The 24747-nt window shown below is 45.9% G+C and overlaps 1 protein-coding gene across 1 annotated transcript in view; it reads left to right on the forward strand.

Moving 5' to 3' along the window:
* Positions 1-24747, forward strand: part of DNAH12 (dynein axonemal heavy chain 12) — a 1534490-nt gene that overhangs the window by 902911 nt on the left and 606832 nt on the right. The window contains exon 50 of the mRNA XM_078661571.1: positions 18094-18225. Coding sequence (XP_078517697.1) covers positions 18094-18225 — 132 coding nt within the window. The remainder of the gene's footprint in view (positions 1-18093; positions 18226-24747) is intronic.

A 24747-nucleotide genomic window follows, 5' to 3' on the forward strand; every position in this document is an offset into this window, starting at 1 on the left:
GAGACAGAAGAACCCTGACCGCCTTGTGAACAGGAAGGGTGTCAGGCTCCCTACGGCGGTACTGGGAGAAGTAATCATCATCCTCAGCCAGCGGGAGCAACAGAAGGGAAAGCCAAATTATCTTTCAAGTGCGTCAGAACCTCTTTCAACTCAGTGCCTTTAACAAAACGGCCATGCTGCTCATCATCTGAGCCATCAGAATCAGGGACAGGCAGAGAAGAATCAGCAGGCAGCAAAGGCACCGGAGCATCACGAGCCCCCAAGGCAGAAGACACAGCCTTATCAATCATGGACTGGAGCACATCAAGGTCCACACCCACTGAGCGCTGAGCAACAGGATCTGAATCTGAGCCAGAAGACCGGCGAGGATGCTTTCCAGAGTGTTTCCCTTCCATCTTGAAATAAACACACACCCTTAGTCTACAAAGCATCACAGAAACCACCCCGCGAGGACGCCAGGAGTAGGAGACCAAGGAGAGCAGGTAAGCCAAACCCACACACAACCAAGAGGCCCCACAGCCGCACCCCAGACGCTCAGCACGGGGAATCGGCAAAAGCTGACATAAAGAACAACGCCGTGCCCAGCGTCCAGCGAGGGAGCAGGTATACAAAGAGAATACCGCAGCGCCGAGCGAGGGAGCGGCCAAATTAAAAAAAAGAATACCGCTGCACCCAGCGCCCAGCGCGGGAGCAGCAGAATGTGTAAAAAAAGAAAACAAGAACACTGCCTTACCCAGCGCCCAGCGCGGGAGCAGCCCTCGCAATAACATAGAATACCGCTGCACCCAGCGCTCAGCGGGGGAGCAGCCGCAAACACAAAAGTGAAGAAGGCAATCGCTCCCCTCGCTCAGCGCGGGAGCGGAGCCAGCAATTACAAAAAACGGGGATGCTATAGCAGGCCCAGAAAGCATAAAAAAATTAAGTAAATACATATCGAGCCGGTTGACATCGAAACCTGCTCACAACACGGAAGGAAAGGGTGTTCCAGCCGGAACACAGAGAAAAAAACAGGATGCCGTGCGTGCTTTCACGGGCGCGAGATGTGTTCACCGTAACCCTAGAGTGCGTGCTTTCAGTGGCGCAAGATGTGTTTACCGTCACCCTAGTGTGCGTGCTTTCAGTGGTTTAGGGAATGGGGTGATGCTTTGATGATGGGCAGCTCAAAGAAGATACCTAAAGTTATTTTTCAATAATTTGTAATAAATAGGATTCTATCTTATGAAACGGTGTGCTTTCTTATTACGGGTGCGTTCTGTTATAAGAGTGAGCTTTTTATAAAAAAAATTGTTACTACATGCTTGTAAAAAAGCTTTGCGGGTGCGTAGTGACATAGCAGTGCTACCTTCCATTGTCTCCATTGGGAAGGGCGCCCCTCCCCCCAACAGCGACCTCACCTCAAGGAGAAGACACAACGATCTCAATCAGAAGCAATGAAAGCGCCGCCTGTGAACACCAGAGACACCTGACTCTCGACTCACACACACCGGGGATCCCGGCAGGTATGAAACAGGCCCTGATTAAGAGTCTAGGCGCTATTTAGCGCACCTGATAAATAACAATAGCATTGGGTTTGTTATTTAACCCGTGCCATAACACCTATTTTGAGTTTGTGTGGGATAACATGCAGATTTTGGTGTTTTCTGCACCAAAATGCGCATAATACACAGGGCCGGACTGGGAACCAAAACCGGCCCTGGCAAAGTGTTCGGCCAGTCCCCCTCCCCCCGGGGGGTTGTGGGTGCCGCCGAGCTCTTTGCCGGGGCCGGTTTATGGCCGATTTTGTTACGGGGCCGATTTTGCAGCTATGCTGCAAAAACAGCCCTGTAACAAAAACGCCCCCCATGGGCCCCAAACTGCCCCCCACCTGTGCGGCAGACCGGGGGATTGCCCGGTGCCCGCTACAGCCAGTCCGGCCCTGATAATACAGTAAAGTACATATTTCCCTTGTTAAATTACGGCAGGTTTGACCTGCTGAAATTTAAGAAGTTTGAGGAATTTAACGCTTCTGATATGTTAAATACCTTTTTAATCGTAATTTCAATCCATGCGTAAACATGGATTTTTACGTAAGTGTCAGCATTAATCGATTACTGTAATCAGACTGTTAGTGCGGGCGGCCATTGACACAAGCAATACCCATCCCCCCCTCACACCTATTTTCAGATCGTGTGGAAATTAGAGCTACTTGCTGGCAAGCTGACCATTGACGCTAGAGACACTATCTTCCTTCTTGTGGTGCCTCAAAGCGAAAAGAGAGCCCTGCAGGCATGGCGTTTAGAGGGGGCAGGCCGTCCACAGAAGCACCACCTGCCTCGCACTTCTGCTACCTCAAACCCCTATTTCAGCTCATCAGTCTGTGCACCAACACTGCTCCCAGGGGGTTTCCCCATCCAACCTTCCACTACCTCATACACCTCCATTTGCAGCATTTGACGAGTCTGGCAGTGCTGCAGCGGTGTGCCCCTGCTTATCGAGCCTTTCCAACGTGCTTCACCGAGGCCTCAAATAAATGCTCCCATACCGAGGCGGAAAAGTGTGGCTTACGTGCCCCTCACCTGCGGTCATGCTAAGACAGGTCTACAACCTTGCACTGCCCTATCTGGCACTTGGTGGCCTTGATAGTGAGGCCTGTTTTCTGCAGGGCCTCCAGAACATTCCTGAGGTGGACCAGGAGATCCTCCCAGTTGAAGCTGAAGACAGCAATGTCATCTATATATGCTGCACTATAGGCTTCCAGACCTGTTAGAACTTTATTCATCAACCTCTGAAAAGTGGCAGGTGCATTTTTCAGACCAAAGGGCATACAATAAGGGCATACAATAAATTGAAAAGGCCCACTAGGGGTTGCAAATGCTGTTTTAGGCTTGGCATCCTCAGCTAGTCTGATTTGCCAGTAGCCTGCAGTTAAGTCAAATGTACTCAGATATTTGGCTGAGGCCAAAGTATCTATGAACGAAGCTGCACTGGGAATAGGCTGGACATCAGCCTTAGGGACTGCATTAAGGCCCATGTAGTCCACACAAAACATCTCTTTTTCCACCCTTGGTGTGAGGTTTTGGCAAAAGGACTACTGGACTAGCCGAAAGGCTATCTGAAGGCTCAATTACCCCAATTCCAGCATCTTTTGGACCTCTGTCCCAATGCAGTCTGTAACATGGCCAGGCTGTCTGTAAAATGTGCTCTTTACTGTCAATCTGTCACCTGTGCCACTTCATGGGTACACCAGGTGGTTTGACTGAGTATCAGAGAGAACATGTGTTTGTACTGATTGAGGACCTTCCTGCAATCAGCTTGCTGTTGGTCAGTTAGGCTGCCTGTCAAGGCTACTCCTTCCACTGACCCATTAACAGGGTTCTGCGTGAGGAGATCAGGTAGAGGGTCACTCTCTTCCTCCTGTCCCTCATCAGTGGCCATGAGCAAGCTCCTGCCAGCCCTGCCCACAAATGTTTTTAGGCGGTTCACATGAAGTACCCTGTGGGGAGTTTTTGGAGGGCCTAGGCCCATCAAGTAGGTGACCCCACCTTTCTTTTCAAGGATGATATGGGGGCCACTCCATTTGTCCCAGAGAGCTGCTGGGATCACAGGCTCCAACACCCACACTTTCTGGCCTGACTGGTAAACAGTCAGGACAGCCTTTTGGCCAAGCCAGCCTTTCTGAAGCTCCTGGCTAGCCTCAAGGTTTCTACTGGCTTTCTTTATATTCTCAAATACGTGAGCGCAGGTCAAGTACATAGTCCACAAAATCTTGTTTAGGAGGTTTGAGAGGTTGCTCCCAGCCCTCCTTAACCAGACACAATGGACCCCTAACTGGGAGCTTGCAGTCTGAGCTGTTCAAGAGAGGGGCAGGATTGCTGCTCCAACCTCAAGTCTGCCCTTCCTCTGCGACAGTTCCTTCACAAGGACTGAGATCATCTCCGTCAGTAGACTGGTCGTCACTGGAAGTTTGGGAGGAGGATAATTCCTTACCCTTCTTCCTTCTCTTAGGAGCTAACTGGTCCATTTTTCCAGGATCCAGTGCTCCCTCAGTGCTGAACTCAAATATCTTTATTTAGATATGACACAGATATCTTCAAAAGAAGAATACAAATTTCACACTATGTCCCAAATATTACAATAAATACAGAAATACGATCGATTATTTAGCAGTCATATAAAAATAGAGATCATCCACATCTTGATCCTTCTTATTCCATAACGTTTTAAAATAGGCGCAATCAGTAATATCATACATATAAAAACAGTTCAATGTTCTTATGGGTACTTCTTATGCTCATTTCATTTTGTCTTCCTTAGAAGTTGGTGAATATTATAAGATATATTGAATGTTAAATGGGGATCAGAGGGAGGCTTTGTGGGATCTCTTTTGCTTAAAATTACGATATACTTGCTGAATGAAATTTGCTAGCCTTATGTTTAAGACTATATTTCTGGGTTCAGAGCCATAATAATGGCTTGCCTGCAAGTCCGGGCACCCAACCTATTCCATTCAGCTTTTAGTTTGCACCTACGTTGGGAATTAAAAAGAGGGCAAAGGCAGACCACATGCAACGGGGTTTCGGCCGTTTTACCACACCCTCTACAGGTAATGTCTTCCCCTGTACGTTGCCAGTGGGGCTGGTCTTGCAGAAATCGCCAGTCACCCATTCTAATGGCTATTAGGCTGCGTTTTAGGTACAGTGAGTATGTGCAAGACAGATAAGTAGCGGGGGCTAGCCGTCTGAACGAATTTATGAGAGCCCAGGAATGACTGCGTTTTGCAAAAAGTGCTTTGTCTATAATGAGTGATCTCATTCTCACAGATTTTTTACTGGCCATTTTAAAAGCTGTCTGACTGGGATTGAGAGCCCATAGGTCACTCGCTAACATTTGATGAATGGCATCCTTAAAAAGGCGACCAAACGTTCCACCTGGATTATTCTGGGATATTTCTAACCAGACTAAAGATTCTAATGTTCTTGGGTCCGCTCGCCTTGGTTTATGACAGAGCTTTAAATAAGTGCCCACGTTAGAAGCCTCATAGTTTAATAGCCCCATCTCTAATCTTATCTGTGCTGGGGATGCAGATGGTGGCAGCCGAAGAACCCTTTTATATATTCTGGTTATATGCTGGTTTAAAGCGGTGTTCAATTTCCCCTAAATATCTCTATCCTGTAAGATAGGGTGGGGCAGATTTTCGCTCTCATGACTTCCAAGAGAGGCGTGAGTGTTGGACCTGATAGTTTTTTAGAGAGCTTACTTAGTGACACCGCCAGGGTCGTAGCTTTAACTGCGATCTCATTACGCTGCTTTATAAAGTTACATCTGGAGTCCAAATGGACACCCAGATATTTGTATGACTGACCTATTGCAAGACTTGTTTTGTTAAATGTCCACCCAACACCGGCATGTCGTTTTTTACCAAAAGGGACAACTTGCGTTTTCTTTAGGTTGACCTCTAATTGGTTCATGCTTGCATAACTAAGCAATTTGTCGAGAAGCCTTTGCAGCCCAACCCTGGTGAGGCTGAAGAGAACCAGGTCATCGGCATACAAAAGGTTATTTATAGCCGTGCCTCCCACCTTTGGGTGGTGACTGTTTGTGTCGTCCAGGGTGTTTGACAAATCTGATATAAACAAGTTAAAGAGAAGAGGGACCAGCACACATTCCTGCTTCACACCTCTATTTGTCATAATTTTCCGCGAGAGATGTGTGCCAGACCCCAGCTTCACCCGAACCCAGGTGCGGAAGTGAAGTTGAATAATTGCCTCCAATAGTTTATCAGGGATCCCCCACTTCCTTAATTTTTCCCATAGGGCTGCCCTAGGGACCCTATCAAATGCTGCTTTAAAGTCGACAAAGCAGCAGAACACTGACCTAGATGTTAAAAGTGCTTTGTCGACAATGGTTGATATAGCTAATAGGTTGATCATGGTCCCTGAGTTGGCAACAAACCCTGTCTGGTTCAACGGAATCAACTTGTGTTCCTTTGCCCATCACCTCAGGTCCTCCAGGAGGAGGCCTGTATAATGCTTGGCCTCAATGTCCAGTAGGGCGATGAGTCTGTAATTGTTCGGCGAGGAGCGGGATCCAGATTTATAAATTGGGTGGATTATGGCTCCTCGCCATGAATCGGGGATTGTAGCAGTTTTCAAGGCATAATTAAAAAGATTTGTTAATGTTCCTGACCAGAAAGCTGAGTCAGATTTAAACAGGCTCTGTGGCAGGCCATTTGGGCCCGGTGCTCCGTCTGATCTTGCTTTTGCCACTGCTGTTACAACCCTTTCTTGTGTTACCTCAAGGTCCTCATTGACGGAATGTAAGCAATTAGTCTCTCTTAGGGGGTTATATCCTGTTGGTACTGGGGATTCTGGGGATCCGAAGTGGTCGGTGAGGAATGTTGCCCAATCCGATTCTTGAATATTTGCTGATCCAAAGCTCGAAGTGCTCGGGTTTGTGTGGTTAATTAGGGCCCAAAATTTTCTTGAGTTTTTACTCTTACTCTCCCACACCAATTTGCACCAGAATTCAGTTTTGTGCGACTGTTTGTCCTTAATCATCGCCAGCCTGAAAGACTTCTGGGAGGCTTGATAAAGATTTAAGCATTCGCTGTTCCCTGGGGATTTTGCGAGTAATCGCAGAGCGTTGTTTCTTGCTTTCTTAAGTGACTTTGTCTGTATTGACATTATGAACTTGCAGTACTGGATTGGCCGTTGGACCTGTTGTTTCGCTGGGAAAAGGTTGATCTGGTGGGAGCAGAGCATCGACCAGGTCGTGGTCGGCGAAGCTTCTTGATCGATTCCGCCTCTTATGATGTCCATGCTTTCTTGCAGGATATTCGGGCTGATGTCTTCACTCCACTTGAGGCGCTTCAGGTTCTCCGTATATATTCCCCGACTTGTTGAAGTAGCAGGTTTGTGATTTACTGGTTTTGTATTGAAGGAAATGACCTGAGGTCTATGATCACTTTCAATCCGTGGGTGGATACAAAAACTTGCCAGACAATGAAGCAAGGCTGAATTGCAGATGGTATAGTCCAAATAAGATCGCTTGCTGCCATTTGTCCAAGACCAGTTTGGGGGTTTGTCTCCCTCCGCTCTTCCGTTGATTACCAGGTAACCTGCACTGTAAAATCGCATTACACAGAGTTCGCCCAATCAGCAATAAGCTTGATTGGGTGGTTTAATTTGTGTAACGGCCTCATAGATCGGAAATAAAAAGGGCCCTTCGGTGTCTGCTAATTTGCCTTGGAATAGGTTGATGTTAAAGTCACCTGTGACAATACAATCTGAATTGGGGTGTTCCGTGGCTATGTCGCTCATAATTTCCGTTAAATGAGCCAGATGATCTTTTTTTGTACGCATACTTGGATTAATGTACACGTTTAAAAGGAAGAGTGAGCGCTGATTCCGCCATGAGTTGAATTTGACCCCGAGTAGCCATTCTTCGTCGATGAGTAGTCGTGAAATCGGGCCTTTTAGATTGTTTGATATGTATATTGACAGGCCCCCTTTGGGGTGACCATATCGGCTATCCCTGCACGCTGGTTTCCATGCTTCAGTGAAGCCGATAATGGGGCATCCTTGTAAGGCCCAGGTTTCCTGTATTACTAATACTGCATGTTCACATAGGAAGGAAAATGTTTCAGGATTTGTAATTTTCTGATGGAGGCCACTTATATTCCAAGAGCATATTGAGAAAGGGGAATCTGCTTGTAAGTTAGGCACGGTTACTGATGGGGATGCTAGGGGGAGTGGATTTGCCAGGGTTTTGTGCTTGGGGCCCCTGCACTCTACTTCGGACGGTCATTCTATGCTTTTTGTTGACAGGATGGCTGGGAGCCACCCCCAACCTTGACTTGTGTCAACATGGGAGACCACTGTTAGAGGGGTTTGAAGTTGTTCTTCTGGTCCTGATGTGTTTTTTAAAATCGAATATGGTCTGGGGAATTCCTCCGGTCTGGTGGTTCCAGCTTCCCGAGGAGTAATTGGCTGGTTTAGTAGGGCAGTGGGGTAGCCTGGAGTGGAATATGGGTACACTCTGATACCCCATTCCCATCGAAACTGAGACTGTTTTAGGTTTTACTCGGGTCACTGTGGACTCGGGTAAGATTAACTCGTCGGTTGTCATCCTTCGCTGATTTTTGACAGTGCTGGGCTCATCTGTTGGTGTTCGCCCTGCTGATTCAGGAGGGTCATGGGAACTCCCCGCGATTCATTGGGTGGTGGGTGCAAGTGGGACCACTTTTACGTTGTGGACACTAGGATGTACTGTGGGTGATGGTATGGCTGTCTCACTTAGAGCTTTTTTGTTAGCCGCAGTTTCAAAAAGGGGAAAGAGTTTCGGGTGGACAGCTGTTGTTTTTGCCCTTATTTTATTTCTCTGTTTATGCAAACGTTTACGCTCTCTTTTACTACAGGGTGGTAGAGGGGCTGATGGTCCTTCCGATTTGAGGGAGTCCGAGATCGTTAAGCTGGCCGTTGCCCCTGGTTCTTGGTAGTCCGGACAGAAAAATACACCCTCTTGGGGTCCCGGGATTTTCGGTCGTCTCTTTGGACGGTTCAGGCCCTGTTAGCGTTGCGTAGGGTTTGCCGGTTTTTAACTGTTCACTCGGCTGGTTTGGGCAGAGAACTGTTCCCCCACTTGGCTTAGTGCCTTTGTGTGCAGTAGTCCATAGGTTGGCTTGATCTTGGGTAGTGTCTTGTGTTCTTTTTGATTGCGGACTGAGAGTTGTGTGTGGGTTGCCTACCTTAAGCAGCTTGACTTCTTTTATTACACTGGTTAGGAAATCTGGAAGCGAAGAAAGTGAGTCAATAATTGGAGAGCAGCAACAAACCGACTGTATAAGCTTTGTCGAGGCTTGCGCTCCTAGTATTAAGTTGTTCAGTTTATCAAGTTTGTTATCGATCCCTGCCGTGAACAACGCTAAGGTGTTCAGGAGAGCGACCTGGACATCCAGTTTATCCGAGTGGTAGTTTAGTGCATTAACTGTTTGTTGAAAGGTTTGAAGAAGTTGCGGCCAAACCCCGATTGCTGTATGTTCTTCTTGGTTGAGCTGCGGGTTTGGCATGCCATCAGATGGGTTTTGGTTGTTTTTAAAGAAAAATGAGAGGTCAGCTAAAAGTTGGTCATTTGGATCAGACTTTTTGGATGATTTTTGTGGGGCTGTCAGTGTGGGTGCCGGTGGAGAGAAAGCTATGTGCTGAGGGCTTGACACATCCAAGTGCTCCTTAGGTGTACTAATGGTTTGAGATGAGTGAGACGGTTGGAGAATATTGTTGAGCGCATCCAAATTTTGCGCATGAATTTGTACGGAGGTTAGTTGACGATGAGGGACCATTATGCTTTCCTTTGGCACATCAGGATCTTGACGGTGAGGTGTTATTATTGTTTCTTGATTCTGAATATGATCTATGGTCAAGAACTTGAGTGATGTTGTGGGCCCCCGGAGAAGATTGCAACGGGCATGCTCCAGGCGTATCCTCTCCTTTAGGTGAACGTTGCTGACCAGGTTGCGGCTCCAAGTGGTAACTAGATTGTTTTGTTTGGGGCTTGAGCTTGGGCCCCCTTGCCAGACCGGGGTTCGGTCATTGAGTGCTGATCCAAAGATGTAAACTCCCAGGGGTTGAGCTGACTCTTTAGTTTTCATTGGTCACTGTGGCAAAGATAACTGCTGTAAGGGGCGCGTGCTTGTCTCGGCCTGCTGCTCGGCCTGCTGCTGATCCGGGGCTACAAGGTCGGTTGAGTCCTGGGGCTGCAGTTTTAAGAAAACGTTGGTCGTAGCTGAAATTGTTTTAAAGTAATCCAACAGATTTGGGGGTTTTAGAACATTTGGCGTGTCTGTACTCTTGCCTTTAAAATTGGGGTTACAGGGATTACAGCGACCATCTGGCGTAGATTTTATCTCTGTCGCTATTTCCTGGAGGGCCCGGGAGGGGTTGTAATTACCCAAATTGGGCTCTTCATTTAACGCCGGCTGTTTTGATTTCCGCCGTTTTGGTGCCGCTGTGATCTTTCCTATTTTCCAAGATCTCATGGCTATGGTTGATTTGTTGAAGACGATGCTGTGCTGGAATGAGTAAGATGGCAGAAGGTGGTTGAAGCGGCTGGAGTAGCAACGCCAGAGAAATTAAGGTTCAAAGAGAGGTTGCCGTGCTTTAGGGCTCTGGTGATTTTGATGGCTCGGCTGACTCTGATGTATCTGGAGGCTGGGGTCTGGGAGCTCTAACGGTTCTGACGTCACTAGCTGGCTGACTGGAGTTAAACTGTTAGCCAGAATTCTGCTCTGTCAAAGAACTTTAAGATGTGCTATCGTCAGGGAACTGCCGGTTAGTTGTTGATTGTTTATGGTCAATTTTACCACTTTTAGCACTTTTTAACACTTTTTGAGCGTGTGCCTTGTCATTGGCTGAATCGTGGCAGGCTGGGTGGTGGCAGAGTAGTGGCACCCCCCCACTATTAGACTGATTCCCAACCCCCACCGCTTGTCCACAACCACCCACACACACTGCACCGCTCGAAGCCGGGCTGGGCTAGGCTGGACTGGGAGTCAGAACCTCACCTCCTATGTTACCCCCCCACCAAATGGGGTCGAGTACGCAGGTAGTGAATAAGGAGGTCGGCTAGATCACCAGTCAGCCAGTCGACCCGTCGACAGTTCGAGTGGGCAGTGGAGCCGGCCGCAGCTTGACAAGCTCAGGGGGTGGCAGGTGGGGGGAGCAGCCCCAGAGCTAGAAAAAGCAGCCGAGTGCGCCTCACGCCCGGCAGACTAAGCTGGCTGGAAAAGACGGTGCCGGTGCGGATGCCGACCGGAGCAAGGCAAGGCAGGAAGGAGCTCCCTACGCGGCCACTGACGGCTGAGAGCTGACGCAGCTGACTCAAGGGTAACCGAGGAGTACAGGAACGAACAACCCCGTGCGGCGACGTGCGGTTCTGGAGGGTGGGGGTGGGGGCTTAGTTGCACTGGTCTAACCGTCTCTCACTGACCAGACCATCCAGGCGCCCCGCCCGCAACCGACACAGCAGCAGCAGCGGCAAAGACGGCCACACGCCACACGCCACACGCCTCCCCGCACTCACTCCCCCCGCTTCTGCCGACTTACCGGTATATGCCTGCTCCAAGGTCCCCGGTCATGAGACGCCGACAATGCCCCTCGAGGGAGAACCGGCCCCCCTCACCCGCGCGATCACTGTCGGCACCAACCCCGCCCCCTCGCTCACCAAACCTCGCCTGACGTACGTCGGACAGACTGCTGTGAGTTCCGTTAGTGGGACACGGCACACTTCCTCATCAGTGCTGAGCTGTTTGACCTGAACACTGTTGACAACAAAGACACTGGCAGCGATGTCCATTATTTCTGCATGAGTCCTTAACTCTACTTCAGACCAGGCTGAAATTTCTAAATCATTGCTCAACAGACAATCTACTGGTCGATCTGGAGATACCACAACTCTTTTGGGGCCAGTTATCCCTCCCCAGCTGAGGTTCACAACTGCCAAGGAATGATCAGTTCTGGCATTGCTAGAGTTGGTTACTTGGTACCTCTGTCCAATTATGATTTGTTCAGGGGACACACGTTTCTCTGTCAGCATTGTGAAACTGGCCCCTGTGTCCCTGAAAGCGATTGCTTCCTTTCAATTGATTAAAGGCTGTTGCCTGTACTTGACCAAGTTAGTGGGACCTACTAGTAAGGTGGCAAGATCTAGGCCATCATCACAGGCTAGAACAGCCTGAGTTGGAGTTCTGACTAGGCCAGAAACCACCTCAGCACCCAAGGGTAACCCTACTAATCCCTTGGTTGCTGTACTACCACTTGTACTGGTTCTAGGGGGAGCAGTTGCCTTAGGGGCAGTGGTAGTAGTTTCCTTGGCCTTTGAACAATCAGCATCTCTTGTCCAATGGATCTGTACTTTACACAAATAACACCAATGTTTCTTTTTACCCTTCTTGGACTTTTGAGACTCACCCCCAGATGCAGGTTTTTGGGGATATTGAGAAGACTCCTTTTTGTCTTTGCCCTTCTCCTGTGGTTTAGAAGAATCTTGTTTGTTCTGGTCACCTCCACCACCATGTTTTTCTGCTTAACCCTGGCGTGGACCCATTTGTCTCCCTACTTTCCCAATTTGTGGGGAGAGGTCAGATCAGAGTCCGCCAGGTACTGGTGCAAAAGTTGGTTCTGACAGTTATTAAGGGTGTGCTCCCTCATTATCAAATTGTACTATCCTTCATAGTCCTGTACCTTGCTTCCACGAAGCCAGCCTTCCTGAGCCTTAATAGCACTGTCAAAGAAACCAACCCAGTCCTGGGTGTGTGCCTTCTGTGTGTCTCTGAACATATTCCTGTATTGCTCAGTGGTTAAGCCAAACCACTCTATGAGTGCACTCTTCAGGAGGGAATAATTGTCGGCATCCTCTTCTCTAACAGTGAGAAGCTTATCTCTACCTATGTTACTGAAGGAGAGCAACAGGATAGCTGCCTACTGCCCTTAAGGGACCTTTTAAAATGCACAGGCCCTCCAAAGCAGTAATCCATTTATGGATGTCACCCTCTCCTGGTAAGGAGGGACTATCCTGCTCAGGTTCCTAGCGTCAACCGATGTTTCCCTAATCCAAGGGACAATATTGCTGCCACCATGTAGCTCTAGTCCCAGTTTCTTCATAGCTTTCTGTACCTCCAGTGTCTCTTTGTCAAGGGCCAACTGATCTTGCCTGAGCCTGAGACTTACTCTTTCAAGTTTGATCAGGTGGATTCCCTCTCCAAGGAGTTCACCCTCTTGCTAGATATGGAGGTCCCTATGGAATTATCTGAAGCATTGGATTCAACAGAGGGGGGTCTCAACCTCCTCTTCCTACTCTGAACCCTCCCAGGAGAAATAAAGGGGACACCCTCTGTGCCATCTGCACTATTCCCTGGGGGATCAGGATTTGCCAGTGTGGAGTCACCAGACTCCTCTTGGCCATACTCTGAATTGAGGTCACTAGGGGGAACCCCTGGTGCCCATGCTCTTCAGGAGCATACCCATCCACATTGTCCTGTTCTTCTGCCCCTCCAGGATTCTTGTCAGCTGATTAATTAGCTCTAAGAGCAGCTTAGTAGTGGGGTTGTTGCCTACCTTTATCCTTCTAAAGCTACACAGGGCCCTTAGTTCCTGGAACTTCAGACCTCTGTACTTAGAAGACTGGGGTACACTGGTATCCCCAACTAAAGACAAGAACACTAAGTGTAGTGTGGTGTTGCACCTACCTACCCTAGTGTAAACTAAACGTCCTAAGATTGGAGAAACGGTTGGCTAGACCCTTAACAACCAATCTAAAAGTTCAGTAGAACTTACTTAGTCTATTTGAATATTATATGTGCCTAATGCTAGTGATGGTTTTTCAATTAATCCACACCTAGTTTAGCTGGTAAAACAGTGCAGGCTTGAATCCCAACCCCTGCACTCCTATGTAGGAGGCTGGCTTAGTATATGGTGCTCGCTTATGTAAGTGTACCACCCTGCACTAATCTAGACAACCCAGATGGTGATTTTAGTGGTCTTAGTCAAATTTAGAAAGCTCTCTAAGTGGTAGCTGTGGAGAGCAGCCTTCAGGTTTAGTCCAGAAGGAGTGTAAAGCAGCTTATTTTACCAGTACTTAATTTTATGATCTGGGTTAAGTAAAAAAGAACCACACAGTGTAGTTATAAAAATATGTATTTATTATTAACACTCACTAACACATTGCAATATCTCCTACCCGGAGATATAACCACAATACACACAATACTTTGAAAATAGAACACATAAGTAGCACAATTAGAGAAGCGTGGCTCAATGGTTAGAGTGGCAGACCCTGATGCAGAGGTCTGGCCCGGTGCCAGGGTTCAATTCCCGCCTCGGCGGCTCTTGGACACAATTTCCCCGGACCTGATAATTCTCGCCTCGGTGCCTAGTCTAATCATGGGTCCCCCTCTGTGACTGTGGGCAATAGCTTGCTTAATCTCCACAATGGCCCCAGCAGCGCTTGGATGCCTGGCTTCACCTTGGGGGTGCCCAGGAGTGGACATTTCACAGGAAAGCCAGGAAGGGTTCCACAGCGGTATGAATACAGCGCTACGAGACCTCAGGGTAGAAGGCGCTATATAAATACAAACACATTTACATTTACATTTACACAGTGGTTTCCAGGGGAGACCAAACCATATACTAAAATAGTGGAATGCGAACCATGACCTAAGTCAAGAATGGACCTAGAAGGCGTAGAAGAGTCGGGGACCCAAGGAACGACCCATGGTGAGTATCTAGGAACCCCATAGAGGTTGTGGGAGAGAGATACCTGCAAACAGAGGGCACAGAGTCTAAACCACTCAGAAGTGACCAGGAGGCACGGAAGATGAATGCCCACTGATGTCGGAGATGCCCTTGAAGTTTCAGCTGTATGGACCACGTGAGGCTGTGGAAGACCAGGAGCCGTTCACAAGCTGTCCCATGATGGTTGTCAAGAGCCAAGGGGTCAGTTTCCGACAGTGGCACCAACAAGCCTTGGCAATGGCAACCAATGTAGTTGTAGAAAAAGGTGCAGTGTCGGAACCAGCAAGGTCCAAGTTACTCACCACGAACAGGTAAATCAGAGCAGGCCCCAAGCAAGCAGGGGAGCCCACTGGAGCCAAAGAAGACCCTTAATAGGACCCACGGGCCACAGGAGTCGTAAGAAGACCTCAAGCAACTCACCAAAGAATGAAGACCCACGCTGCAAAGGATGGGATGCAGGCAAATACCTTGGCTGCAGGAGATGCTTGAGGCTGGAGCTTCTTGGAGCCTGAAGATCTCTGGAGGAGAGAACCAACAAGCCTTGGCAACAGGTAGTCGACGCTGTGCACAAGGATACTGCTCCAGTGGTTCCGACGAGGGATACTGGCTTCACACTTTTTGCGAAGACCGTGCACTCCTCAAGGGAGTTGCAGAACTACCACATGTGTTGCCGAACGCTGAACCTTTTGGAGTATGTAGGAGCTCAGGAACAGCAGACCGGTCAGCTTCGTTGTGGTGCCTGCAGATGCAGGGGAGTGACTCCTTCACTCCAAGGGGGATTCCTTCAGGTGTCTTGGATGTCCACAGGCATTGTGAAGAACCTGTATGGAGCACAGGCACAGCTGTTGCAGAAGACTGGCAGGATGATGAGACCAGGAGCGGCAGGAGTCTTCCCAGTAGCTGTCTCGGTTCCCAAAGCGAAGTCCAAAGTTCCCAGACGGGTGAATTTGAAGTGGTTTCATATCTGAATCTTGTCCCATGACAAATCTAGGGACCCACCCCCAGAGAAGCCCTTGAGTACCCCAAGGAAAGGGTTGGGATGATTCAGGCATTCCTCCCAGAGGAGGGGCACTGCCCAGCCGCTCCTCCGGCTACTTCCATGTTCTTTGTCCAGTTTTACACCAGAGCGGGAGCTAACGGCTCCCTGAACTTGTTTCAACTGGAGAATGCAATAAAGGCACCAAATGTGCCCTTCAAAGAAGTCTAGTGGCGCTTGCAAGCGCCCCACCCTGTCCCAATACACTAAGTCCTGTCTAGGAGGTGATCACACCTCCCTGTGATGGAAAGCCAATTTCCTGCCCTCCCCTGCTCGAGCTTGGCTCCGCAGCAGAAGGGCAGAATCGTGTCTCTGGTCGACAGCAGCCATAGTTTGCTGTCTGGGTCTAGAAGACTGGTACCGGGAGCACTGAGCTCTGGGAGGAGCTTTACAGTGCATGGAAACATGTTTGATACAAAACACGTCAGGGTTCATTACAGCCAGTTTAGAGATAGCCATAGCGTAATGACACAAGGCCACTCAGAAATGGACTCCGAATATTCTAGGGTTGTCCTGCTCATGCAGGGGCACCCTCCCATTTATACGCGAGCATCCTGCCTTCAGGATTGAAAGGCCTGCCTTAAGGGTGACTTATAGGATTTAAGTGCAGTGACCTCAGATATAAGGAAACTTATATCTGTCGTAGGTGGTGCTAGCACCATCTTACCCAGGCTTCAATGGCAGGACTGTAGTCACACTTGGACTGGTCTCTCATGGATGGCATAATACATGCTTCAGCCCTGATACCACACATCAATAGAAGACATTCCGAACCAAACAGATGCATTTGCCCACTGACATGTATTAGAAGTAGCACTGGGTTCCTGTACAACTAGAAGTTTCCAAACCTTGACTTTCTGAATTTTGTAATCTGCTTCACTACCAGATACAATTTGTAACGCTTCTCTATTTATTATGATTAATTTGTATTTCCTTTTTGCTTCCCCTTTTCAGGCAAGATAAGCTGCTTATGTATTTTAATGTGTTTCTTTTTTCTCAATTTTGTTCCTTGGTTTATTGTTGATTCATGTGACTCTTTTGTTCTCCTGTATTTTATTATATGACACATCTTTTTCTCACTAAAATCTTTTTTGAACTTAAAAAATATAATAATAATAATAATAATAATACTAGTACATGCTTCAGCCCATGGGAGACCCCTGGTGTACCTATGCCCTGTGTACCTTAGTATTGTATATTAGGGCCTTACAAGGGTGCACCAGTAGCCAATCTGGAGTGCACCGAAGTAATCACCATGTCTAATTTAGGGAAGACACACAGAGACAGGCGTCCTGATTAGCACGATCACGGTCAGACTAGTCAATAAAACATAATGACACCAGCCTAAAAGTGGGGGTGTCCATGAAAGCAGATCCTACTTTGTCCATCTTTGGAATATCCATGAGACATGATAGGGAGCTATTGCTGCCTGGCTGAGACCAATTAACTTTGTGACATACTCCGCCTACTTGCACAGATTGATAAGTTGTCTCCAGGGTTGAGCTGGTTTGTCCACTTCTAAACCTTCTTGGAATGCTATTCTTCCGAAACTGTCAACCTTCATTCATAGCCCAATATGAAATGCATCATTTTACGGTGCTCCTTTGTGTGAGGCTTGAGGTGTTCCTAGTGACAACATGTGGCTTTATGGGAGCCACCCATGCTGGGTTCCCTTTGTCAGCTTCCAGCAGAATCTGACAACCATGGGTTGAGCTTCCCCACTGCATGTAGGGTTAAAGTAGCAATTTTTAAAAACCTAGATGATAGCTGGGTGAATTCCCCTTTTAAACAGCATTGCAGGGCTTCATTGCATGTCTGGATATTTAGGGATCTTAGCATGGGTTGTAGCCAATATGTTCCATAGGGCAATAGATTTTGAGATGCAGACTATGGATTCAACTCCTGAGGAACCCAGCCTGTGCTGCTTATCCTCACCATGCCCCTACCAGCAGACTTTTAGTGAAACCAGACCAAATCTTTATTTCATCAGATAGATTTTCATTCCCTTAGCCAATAGCTGGGAGAGGTAAATTATGATTGCGCTTAGGTCATAGAGGTTGGTTGCCCAGCTGCCATGGATTGTCAACTTCAGAGACTTTATGCCTCAATCCATGGATATAGATATTGCTTGCTTTAAAAGTAGCTTTGATATCTTTTTAGTGGGGAAGTTGGTCGCCCATATATCCTGTGCTTCTAGGTCAGTGAAGGAGCTGGTCAAATACTGTTGCCAGTTGGAATGTGCCCGGTTCATTGTTGACCATAGAGCCAAAATGCCAAGAAGAGTTGACACTTTGATCTCACTCAGCGGTACCTCTGTTTTTGAACCTTACACCTATGTGAATGCCACCTGGTCATTCCTTCATCATAGCTGGTTCCAGAATTTCGAATGGGGAATGCTGTTCACAACCTATACATCGGTTGTGTTACGGCCTCTGAATCATACATGCGTCGCACATTTTAGGGTTCTGGGAGTGAGCATGGATACTAGCTCTGCCTCTTAGTGTATACCCATAAGATATGAGAGTATTGTGCTTCAAAAGGCATGCTAATTTAGAAACTCTTGGCGGTGACGTAGGCCAGAAGGATGCCCTTTTAAGATGCCTGCCACCATACAAAAAACAATTGAGCAGTTACATTGGAAGTTATTGAGATTACCAACATTAAAGTAATTATTACGATATTTACAGTTTAATTGCACTAAACCAGATTATGGATATAATTCAACATGAACCTAAAAATCTTTCATTCGCATTAACATTTACCATACCCACTTGATGTGTCCTTTTTTCCCAGCCTTCAGACATTGCAATTGTAAAGACAATGAAGAACCCTCCACATGGCGTCAAACTAGTTCTGTCAGCTGTCTGTGTCATGAAAGACATAAAACCTGAAAAGATTATGGATCCTGCAGGGACAGGAGAAAAGGTAATTTATTTTATTTTCTGCTGCACACTGTCATCAAAAGATCTCCTTCATTGTCTCTGTGAGAGATAATGCCAAAATAGTATGTATCTTTTTCTAGTGTGCTCCCAGTTATTGCCTTCTCGCACACCTAATTGATGAATTCTCAACATTTTACACTATAGAAATGAAATACAACTTTCAGTTACATTTCGATGGTTGTATGACATTACAACACTGGCAATTACCCTGCATGTGTTTACGAATATTATTTTATAACACATGCTTTTACCACGAAAATTCCTTTTACCTCGCATGTGCCTTTACCACACAGGTAAGTATAAATAAGGCAAGTGTTTTATATGTATATAAATATATCATATGTATATATAAAACTCTTACCTTATTTTAACTTATATTACTTATTTATATTTATATTATTTATACTTATGTAATATTTATGCATATGTATCTCACTCTCTATATATATATATACACACACACACACACACACACATACACTTTTATCTTATTATAAGGCAAGTGCTATATATCTATTTATACTTATAAACCCCACTTTTTACCCTTGCCACCTATGTGCCATTACCACTTCCAATCCCTAAACCATTAGAAACCATTACCACCTCATACTTCTACCCACCCACTCTTAAACCTAAATCCTTAAATGTATGTGTGTCTCTCTCTCTCTCTCTCTCTCTCTCTCTCTCTCTCTCTCTATATATATATATATATATATGCGTGCCATAGTTCATGCCGACCAGAGCTACCCGGTAGCTCGGCATTTTCAAGTTGCACACAATAAAAACTTGGCAGATTTGACATATTTTGTCATAGACACAATAGTCCCCAATAAAAGGGGAGGGGACTTTGAGAAGAAACTGCGTCAGCTAGAATCACGCTACATAGTGTTGCTTAACAGCAAGAGTCCGGGAGGACTTAATATGGGGGAAGACCTGAACAATTTTCTATGATAATGATTCAGAGAGGGGTAGCAATCTAGCTTCAGAAGTAAAACCCGATTTCCTGTTTTGTGTACATATGAGCCGTGGATCAGTAACACACGAAAGAATATGGTATCTGAAACCGTCAGTGTTTTCCATGAAGAGTTAAGAGTTGGCCTAGTAAAGAAACCCCACTAACGTTTTTAGAATTAAGTAGAGAGTATATCTGCACTGTAGCACAATTGCACTTATTCACATTCTTCTCTTTTTCTATTATATATTAGCACTATTTTTCACTTCCTAAGCACCCGAGCAAGTTAAGCATATCATTTAGGACCAGGCAATGTTTAAAGTATAGGACTAACCAGAGGTATAATGGTATAGCATTGTGATTCTGAGTGTGTCGTTTAGTGGGCTAGTGCATTTGAATGCATAGGGGGCTTCATACATTCGTTTAAATGAATTTAAAAATGAATGATAGGAATGTTGTAAAACACTGGATATAAGCCACTACGCATTTTTTAAGTTCAATCTAACTTGCCAGCACAAAGACTTATTCCGATATACGATAGGAATTTGTAAATGTATTTGTACAGTATAATGCTTGCCATCAAGATTGATAAAGATTGCAACAAATGCCCGATATTAGCAATACTCAGAATCCTTTTTTATGCTTCTTCCTAAATACTCACGGCGCAAACTTTCTCAGTTTCAAAAAACAGGCAATGTAAGTCAGACATAAAGTTGATTTGTTTAGAGAAACAACGAATATATATGAATTAGGCATTTGTGCCTTGTAAATATGAATGATGACAATTCAAATATAACGTTTGAATCAAAGTTTACAATGTTAAATGATATATGTATGTCGGCGTGGTGTTAATGTGATAATATTTGATTTATCTATGTATTGTCACCATTACAAAATGGCGCCCATAATTGAATGTGTATAGGGACTCATGAATCTCGTTAGTCCTTTCTTTATGTTTACAAAGTTTGAGCATTGGCGCCAAACCGCTAAATTTAAATGACTGCTTTTTTGCTTTGCGAATTATCAGTGAGCAAGGGCACGGACGTGCCCGAAATGCGTCTGATGACATTTGTTACCCACCTTATGGATTAAAAGAGCAAACTTTACATCTCTTGCCTCGAGTGCTGATTTTGGTTGTCCGCGAACTTTTCTGTGCAGGAGGCACATTGTGGAAAGTTGGATCTTTATATATATATATATATATATATATATATTACCTACTGGCGGTCGCCAGTAGGTATATATAGTTAGGATTTTTTCTCTATGGGTTTTTTGAAAATTCTATGTCTAATAACTTTGGCGTTTGTGGACGGAATTGGCTGAAATTTTCAGGAAAATGGCACATTTTGTTTCTGAGCAGCCCCTGACAATTTTGGGGGGGTTCGTCAAGGGGGGGCCGAGAAAAAAGGGGGGTCCCAAAACGCGTTTTTCCCATGTTAATTTCCATAGGGCGGTTGGCCTCACTTTTAGCCCGAACGGCTGAATGGATTTGCACGAAACTTGGCAAAATTGTAGGGACTGGTAGCCCGATGTGCCTTTTGTAGGTCTCAATATATGTGCTCCAGTGGATTTTGAGAAATTAACGTTTAAAAAAAGATATATATCTGTAACAGCGGACTGGGCAGCGGCCCAGGACGCGGACTTTTCGCGCAACGGAGCTTTGTGAAGCGAAGCTGATTGGTTCTCCGGCGTCTGTCAACATTCCAAACAGTCCGTAGCGGCCGCCATCTTGTCTCTCGGTAGGATCGAGAGACAAGAGGAGGTCAAAACAAAGGGGGAAATAACTATAAGGGGGCATAGTAGATCCTCGCTGACCCCCTAGGTTTGATGTGGAGGTTTTAAAAGGGCCCCGCGGGGCAAAAAAAAATAATAATAATAATAATCGAACGGCTGAATGGATTTGCACGAAACCTGGCAAAATATTAGGGACTGGTAGCCCGATGTGCCTTTGCTAGGTCTCAATATATGTGCTCCAGTGGATTTTGAGAAATTAACGTTCAAAAAAAGATATATATCTGTAACAGCGCTCCGCTTCGCGTAACGGAGGTTTGCGAAGCTGATTGGTCATTCTGTCACTGGGCTATAGTTGGGCTACATCTGGCTGATATTTGGGCTACATTTGTTTTTTTGTGTGTCTGGCGGCCATCTTTGGGCTACATTGGGCTACATTGGGCTTCATTGGGCTACATTCGGCTAATTAGCAAATAGCTCATCGCAAACTAGGAATGGTAAAGAATCGCTATTTATTCCTTAAAGTTCGCTATTTAGGAAATGCAAAAAACTTTGATGATACATATGGCGGTTCATCTCTAACAAGATAAGAAGCATAGGGATACATTTATGATGACTGGCGCATCACCAGGGATGTGTTAGTCATTCTGTGCCGCTGTTCCGTCACCTATGGTGTGCTGCATTTACAATGCGGCGCATCATGGGGCAAAAACAGCACAGATGCGTGATGTATCTGTGCCGTAAAGGTGGCGCATTGCTGGAGTTGTATCGCAAGTGTGATGAAGCTCCAGCAAGGGTCGGGGGTGCCCCTGTCGCAGGGTTTCTGTTCTCACACAGAACTGTGGACAGAGGATTGGAACCTCGGCGAATTAGGGTGTCCCAAAACTCACGTTAGTAATCAAAAACTCCTTAGCAAGCTAGGTACAGTGTCACATTGGATATAACAAACTCTCAATGTTTAGACAATCCAGAATATGAACTTATAGTACCTCAGGATACGTGGAACTCATGAACAGTCGGTCGTTATAGATTTCTTAGAAACCAGAACATGGAGTTAAGAAGAACAGATGTGTATTTGAAATGTTTATTTACTAATGCCGTCTTCTCAGGCGTAGTACCTTAGATAATAAAAGTACACATATTATCAGTAGCAAAATTACCAGCATAGTTACTAGTACATAAAAAGTGAATGGTGATAGTATGTTAACATGCTGTAAATGAATAAGAGTTAGCAACACTTATAAGCAGCCGCGGGCCGTGGAGGGAGTTACGGTGAGGCAGGGAGGTGGGGAGGGGGAGAAGCAGGGTGGAGAATACAAGTACACATATTATCAGTAGCAAAATTACCAGCATAGTTACTAGTACATAAAAAGCGAATGGTGACAGTATGTTAACATGCTGTAAATGAATAAGAGTTAGCAACACTTATAAGCAGCCGCGGGCCGTGGAGGGAGTTACGGTGGGGCAGGGAGGCGGGGAGGGGGAGGGGCAAGGTAGAGAGGGCTCCACCCTGCTTCTCCCCCTCCCCGCCTCCCTGCCCCATCGTAACTCCCTCCACGGCCCGCGGCTGCTTATATCTCACCCTCCCTAATACACATATTATATTATTTGCTAAGAAGGTCTCTTTGTGTTGGTTTAGGGCGTGCCCATACTTTAGTGTCTTAGATTTGAAGGAATCACATCAGCATACACCAGCTCTCTCTTCATGTGAACCGCATCAACTGTTGTGTATGTGTGTTCGGCAAAGCAATATAAAACCCGCCTCATGCCCAGAATTGGCAGAAGTTGCACTTATGTTATGAGTATGAAGTCGTGGAGATCAGACCTCATAACAATTCTGTATCGTGTTGTTCTTGAAACTTTAGCACTCGCTGTACAGATATAGTTTAACAAGTAAAGCAGATAGTAGACCAATAACATATTATTCTCATGTAAACCACGATGAACTACTAGGTGGAAAGCTAAAGCAACAACTAAGTGTCTTGTGCAGAAGTTGCAAAAAAGGAAAAATGGCGTTTAAACCGGTAATGAGCCCATGCTAACTTAACACGGTGTAAAGATATCCAGGACCTAGATGACACCTCCCCATGATCCAGAAACGAACTGAATAAGATAATAGAAGTGCCATCTCATGAGAGCAGATTGCAAGTTTATATGTGGACGGTCCGCAAGGTAAAGCATTAAAAACTAGGAAAATTTAATGCTAAAGAAAAATAAAACAGCCAAGTACTTTATCGAGTCTTAAGCCAATAGGCAAGGTAAATAATAAAAACTTGACAAATAAGTCAATGAATTGTCAATGAAATGCTAGTACTCAGCATATCAAACATGAAAAAGGTCTATGACATAACTGTGTATGCAAAATAAGCTGCAACAGCCTCCAATAGGAAGTCACCGTCTTCATCCGAAAACAGTTCAGCCATCCAATTTAAAAGCGGAAAAGAACATACGTGCTCTCCCAGCACCGGATCCTCTATCACCATCAGAGGACAGCTCGGTGGGTTTTCAAGAAAGCTCTGTTCCAAGAAAGACTGTGCTGCCGCCAGTAAATTCCAGGGACCAAGTAGTCCATGCATCAATGCCACAGCCATAATCCTTTCGCCAGGACAAACCAACTCGTGAGTAATGATAGGAGTCATCAGCTGATTAAAGTCGACGTCAGGAGAAACCGGTCCGCAGAGACACAAATCAATGGCCCAATCGAAATCACAGGTCAGGCAGTGAAATACAGGCTGGACACAGGTGAAGTAGGAGAATCGAAAAGATAATCCATATGCCGTGCTTAATATCGCCAACGGCATTGTGCCATAATATTCTAGCATGCGATTGCGGAACAGTGTCAGCAGCTGCAGGGTGGGAGGTTGCATAGGAGGGACATCCATATTTAAAAATGTAAAAAAGCACAAGAGCGTCCGCTGGTAATGCAAGTAAAAATGCCAATCCACGAACCAGAGTGGAGAAAATGGAATGAAAGGAAGCAGGGATGACTCCAAAGATTTTCTCAAATGAAGTCACGAGACCACTGGTAACAACTTTAAAAAAGTGCGCCAGGGACTTTGTGGAGGATGCGTTAAAGATAGTCGGAAACATGTTGCTGAAATTGAAAGGCAAATCTTAATTGAAAAGGGTGTGCACCTCTGTACGGGTGTTCGCTATGTGAAGTACGAAAGTTTCACGGGCCGAACTCAAGGCCACCTCTCTCTGAGACAAAAGAGCTCTTATTCTTGCCATGCCGTTGAAACGTGTCCCAAGGTTGGTATTTGTGGCCAGATTGAAAACTCCCTATGTTCATGTGTGGGAGGAAATAGAACATTTCTGCAGCAAATAACCCGTTCACTTACTGTTACGATAAAAGGAATACTTTTAATTAACTCAGAACAATCTTCATTATTGAGCATCAAATAACTACCATTTTCCAACAACTTGAACGTGGGGATGATAGCAGGAACTGGCGTGCCTTGCAACACGCAAGCCATATTTGGTCGGTGTTTGTTGCATGAACCGTGTAACTGTATGTGCCTACACATTAGTGAATGATCTGGCGTCTCAGTGCATTCCTCTCCATTCAGATAAACTTCTTGATCATCTTTGAAACATCTGTATGTGTATGGAAGCGACCAGACCTCATGAAGAAAAGCACTACCTAAAGGTTCATAACGACCTATTGGTATATATTTCATACAATTTGAAAACTTATATAAAGCAAAAGGCAGCGTTATTAAACCGTGGATAAGGCATGTTGCCAAAAAACCCGCAATCCTCTGCTGATGATGTCACTGAGCATGTCATGAATGATGTAATATGTGACATCATCAGCAGTGG

The sequence above is a fragment of the Lissotriton helveticus genome, chromosome 9, assembly GCF_964261635.1.
Source record: "Lissotriton helveticus chromosome 9, aLisHel1.1, whole genome shotgun sequence".
Classification (NCBI taxonomy): Eukaryota; Metazoa; Chordata; class Amphibia; order Caudata; family Salamandridae; genus Lissotriton; species Lissotriton helveticus.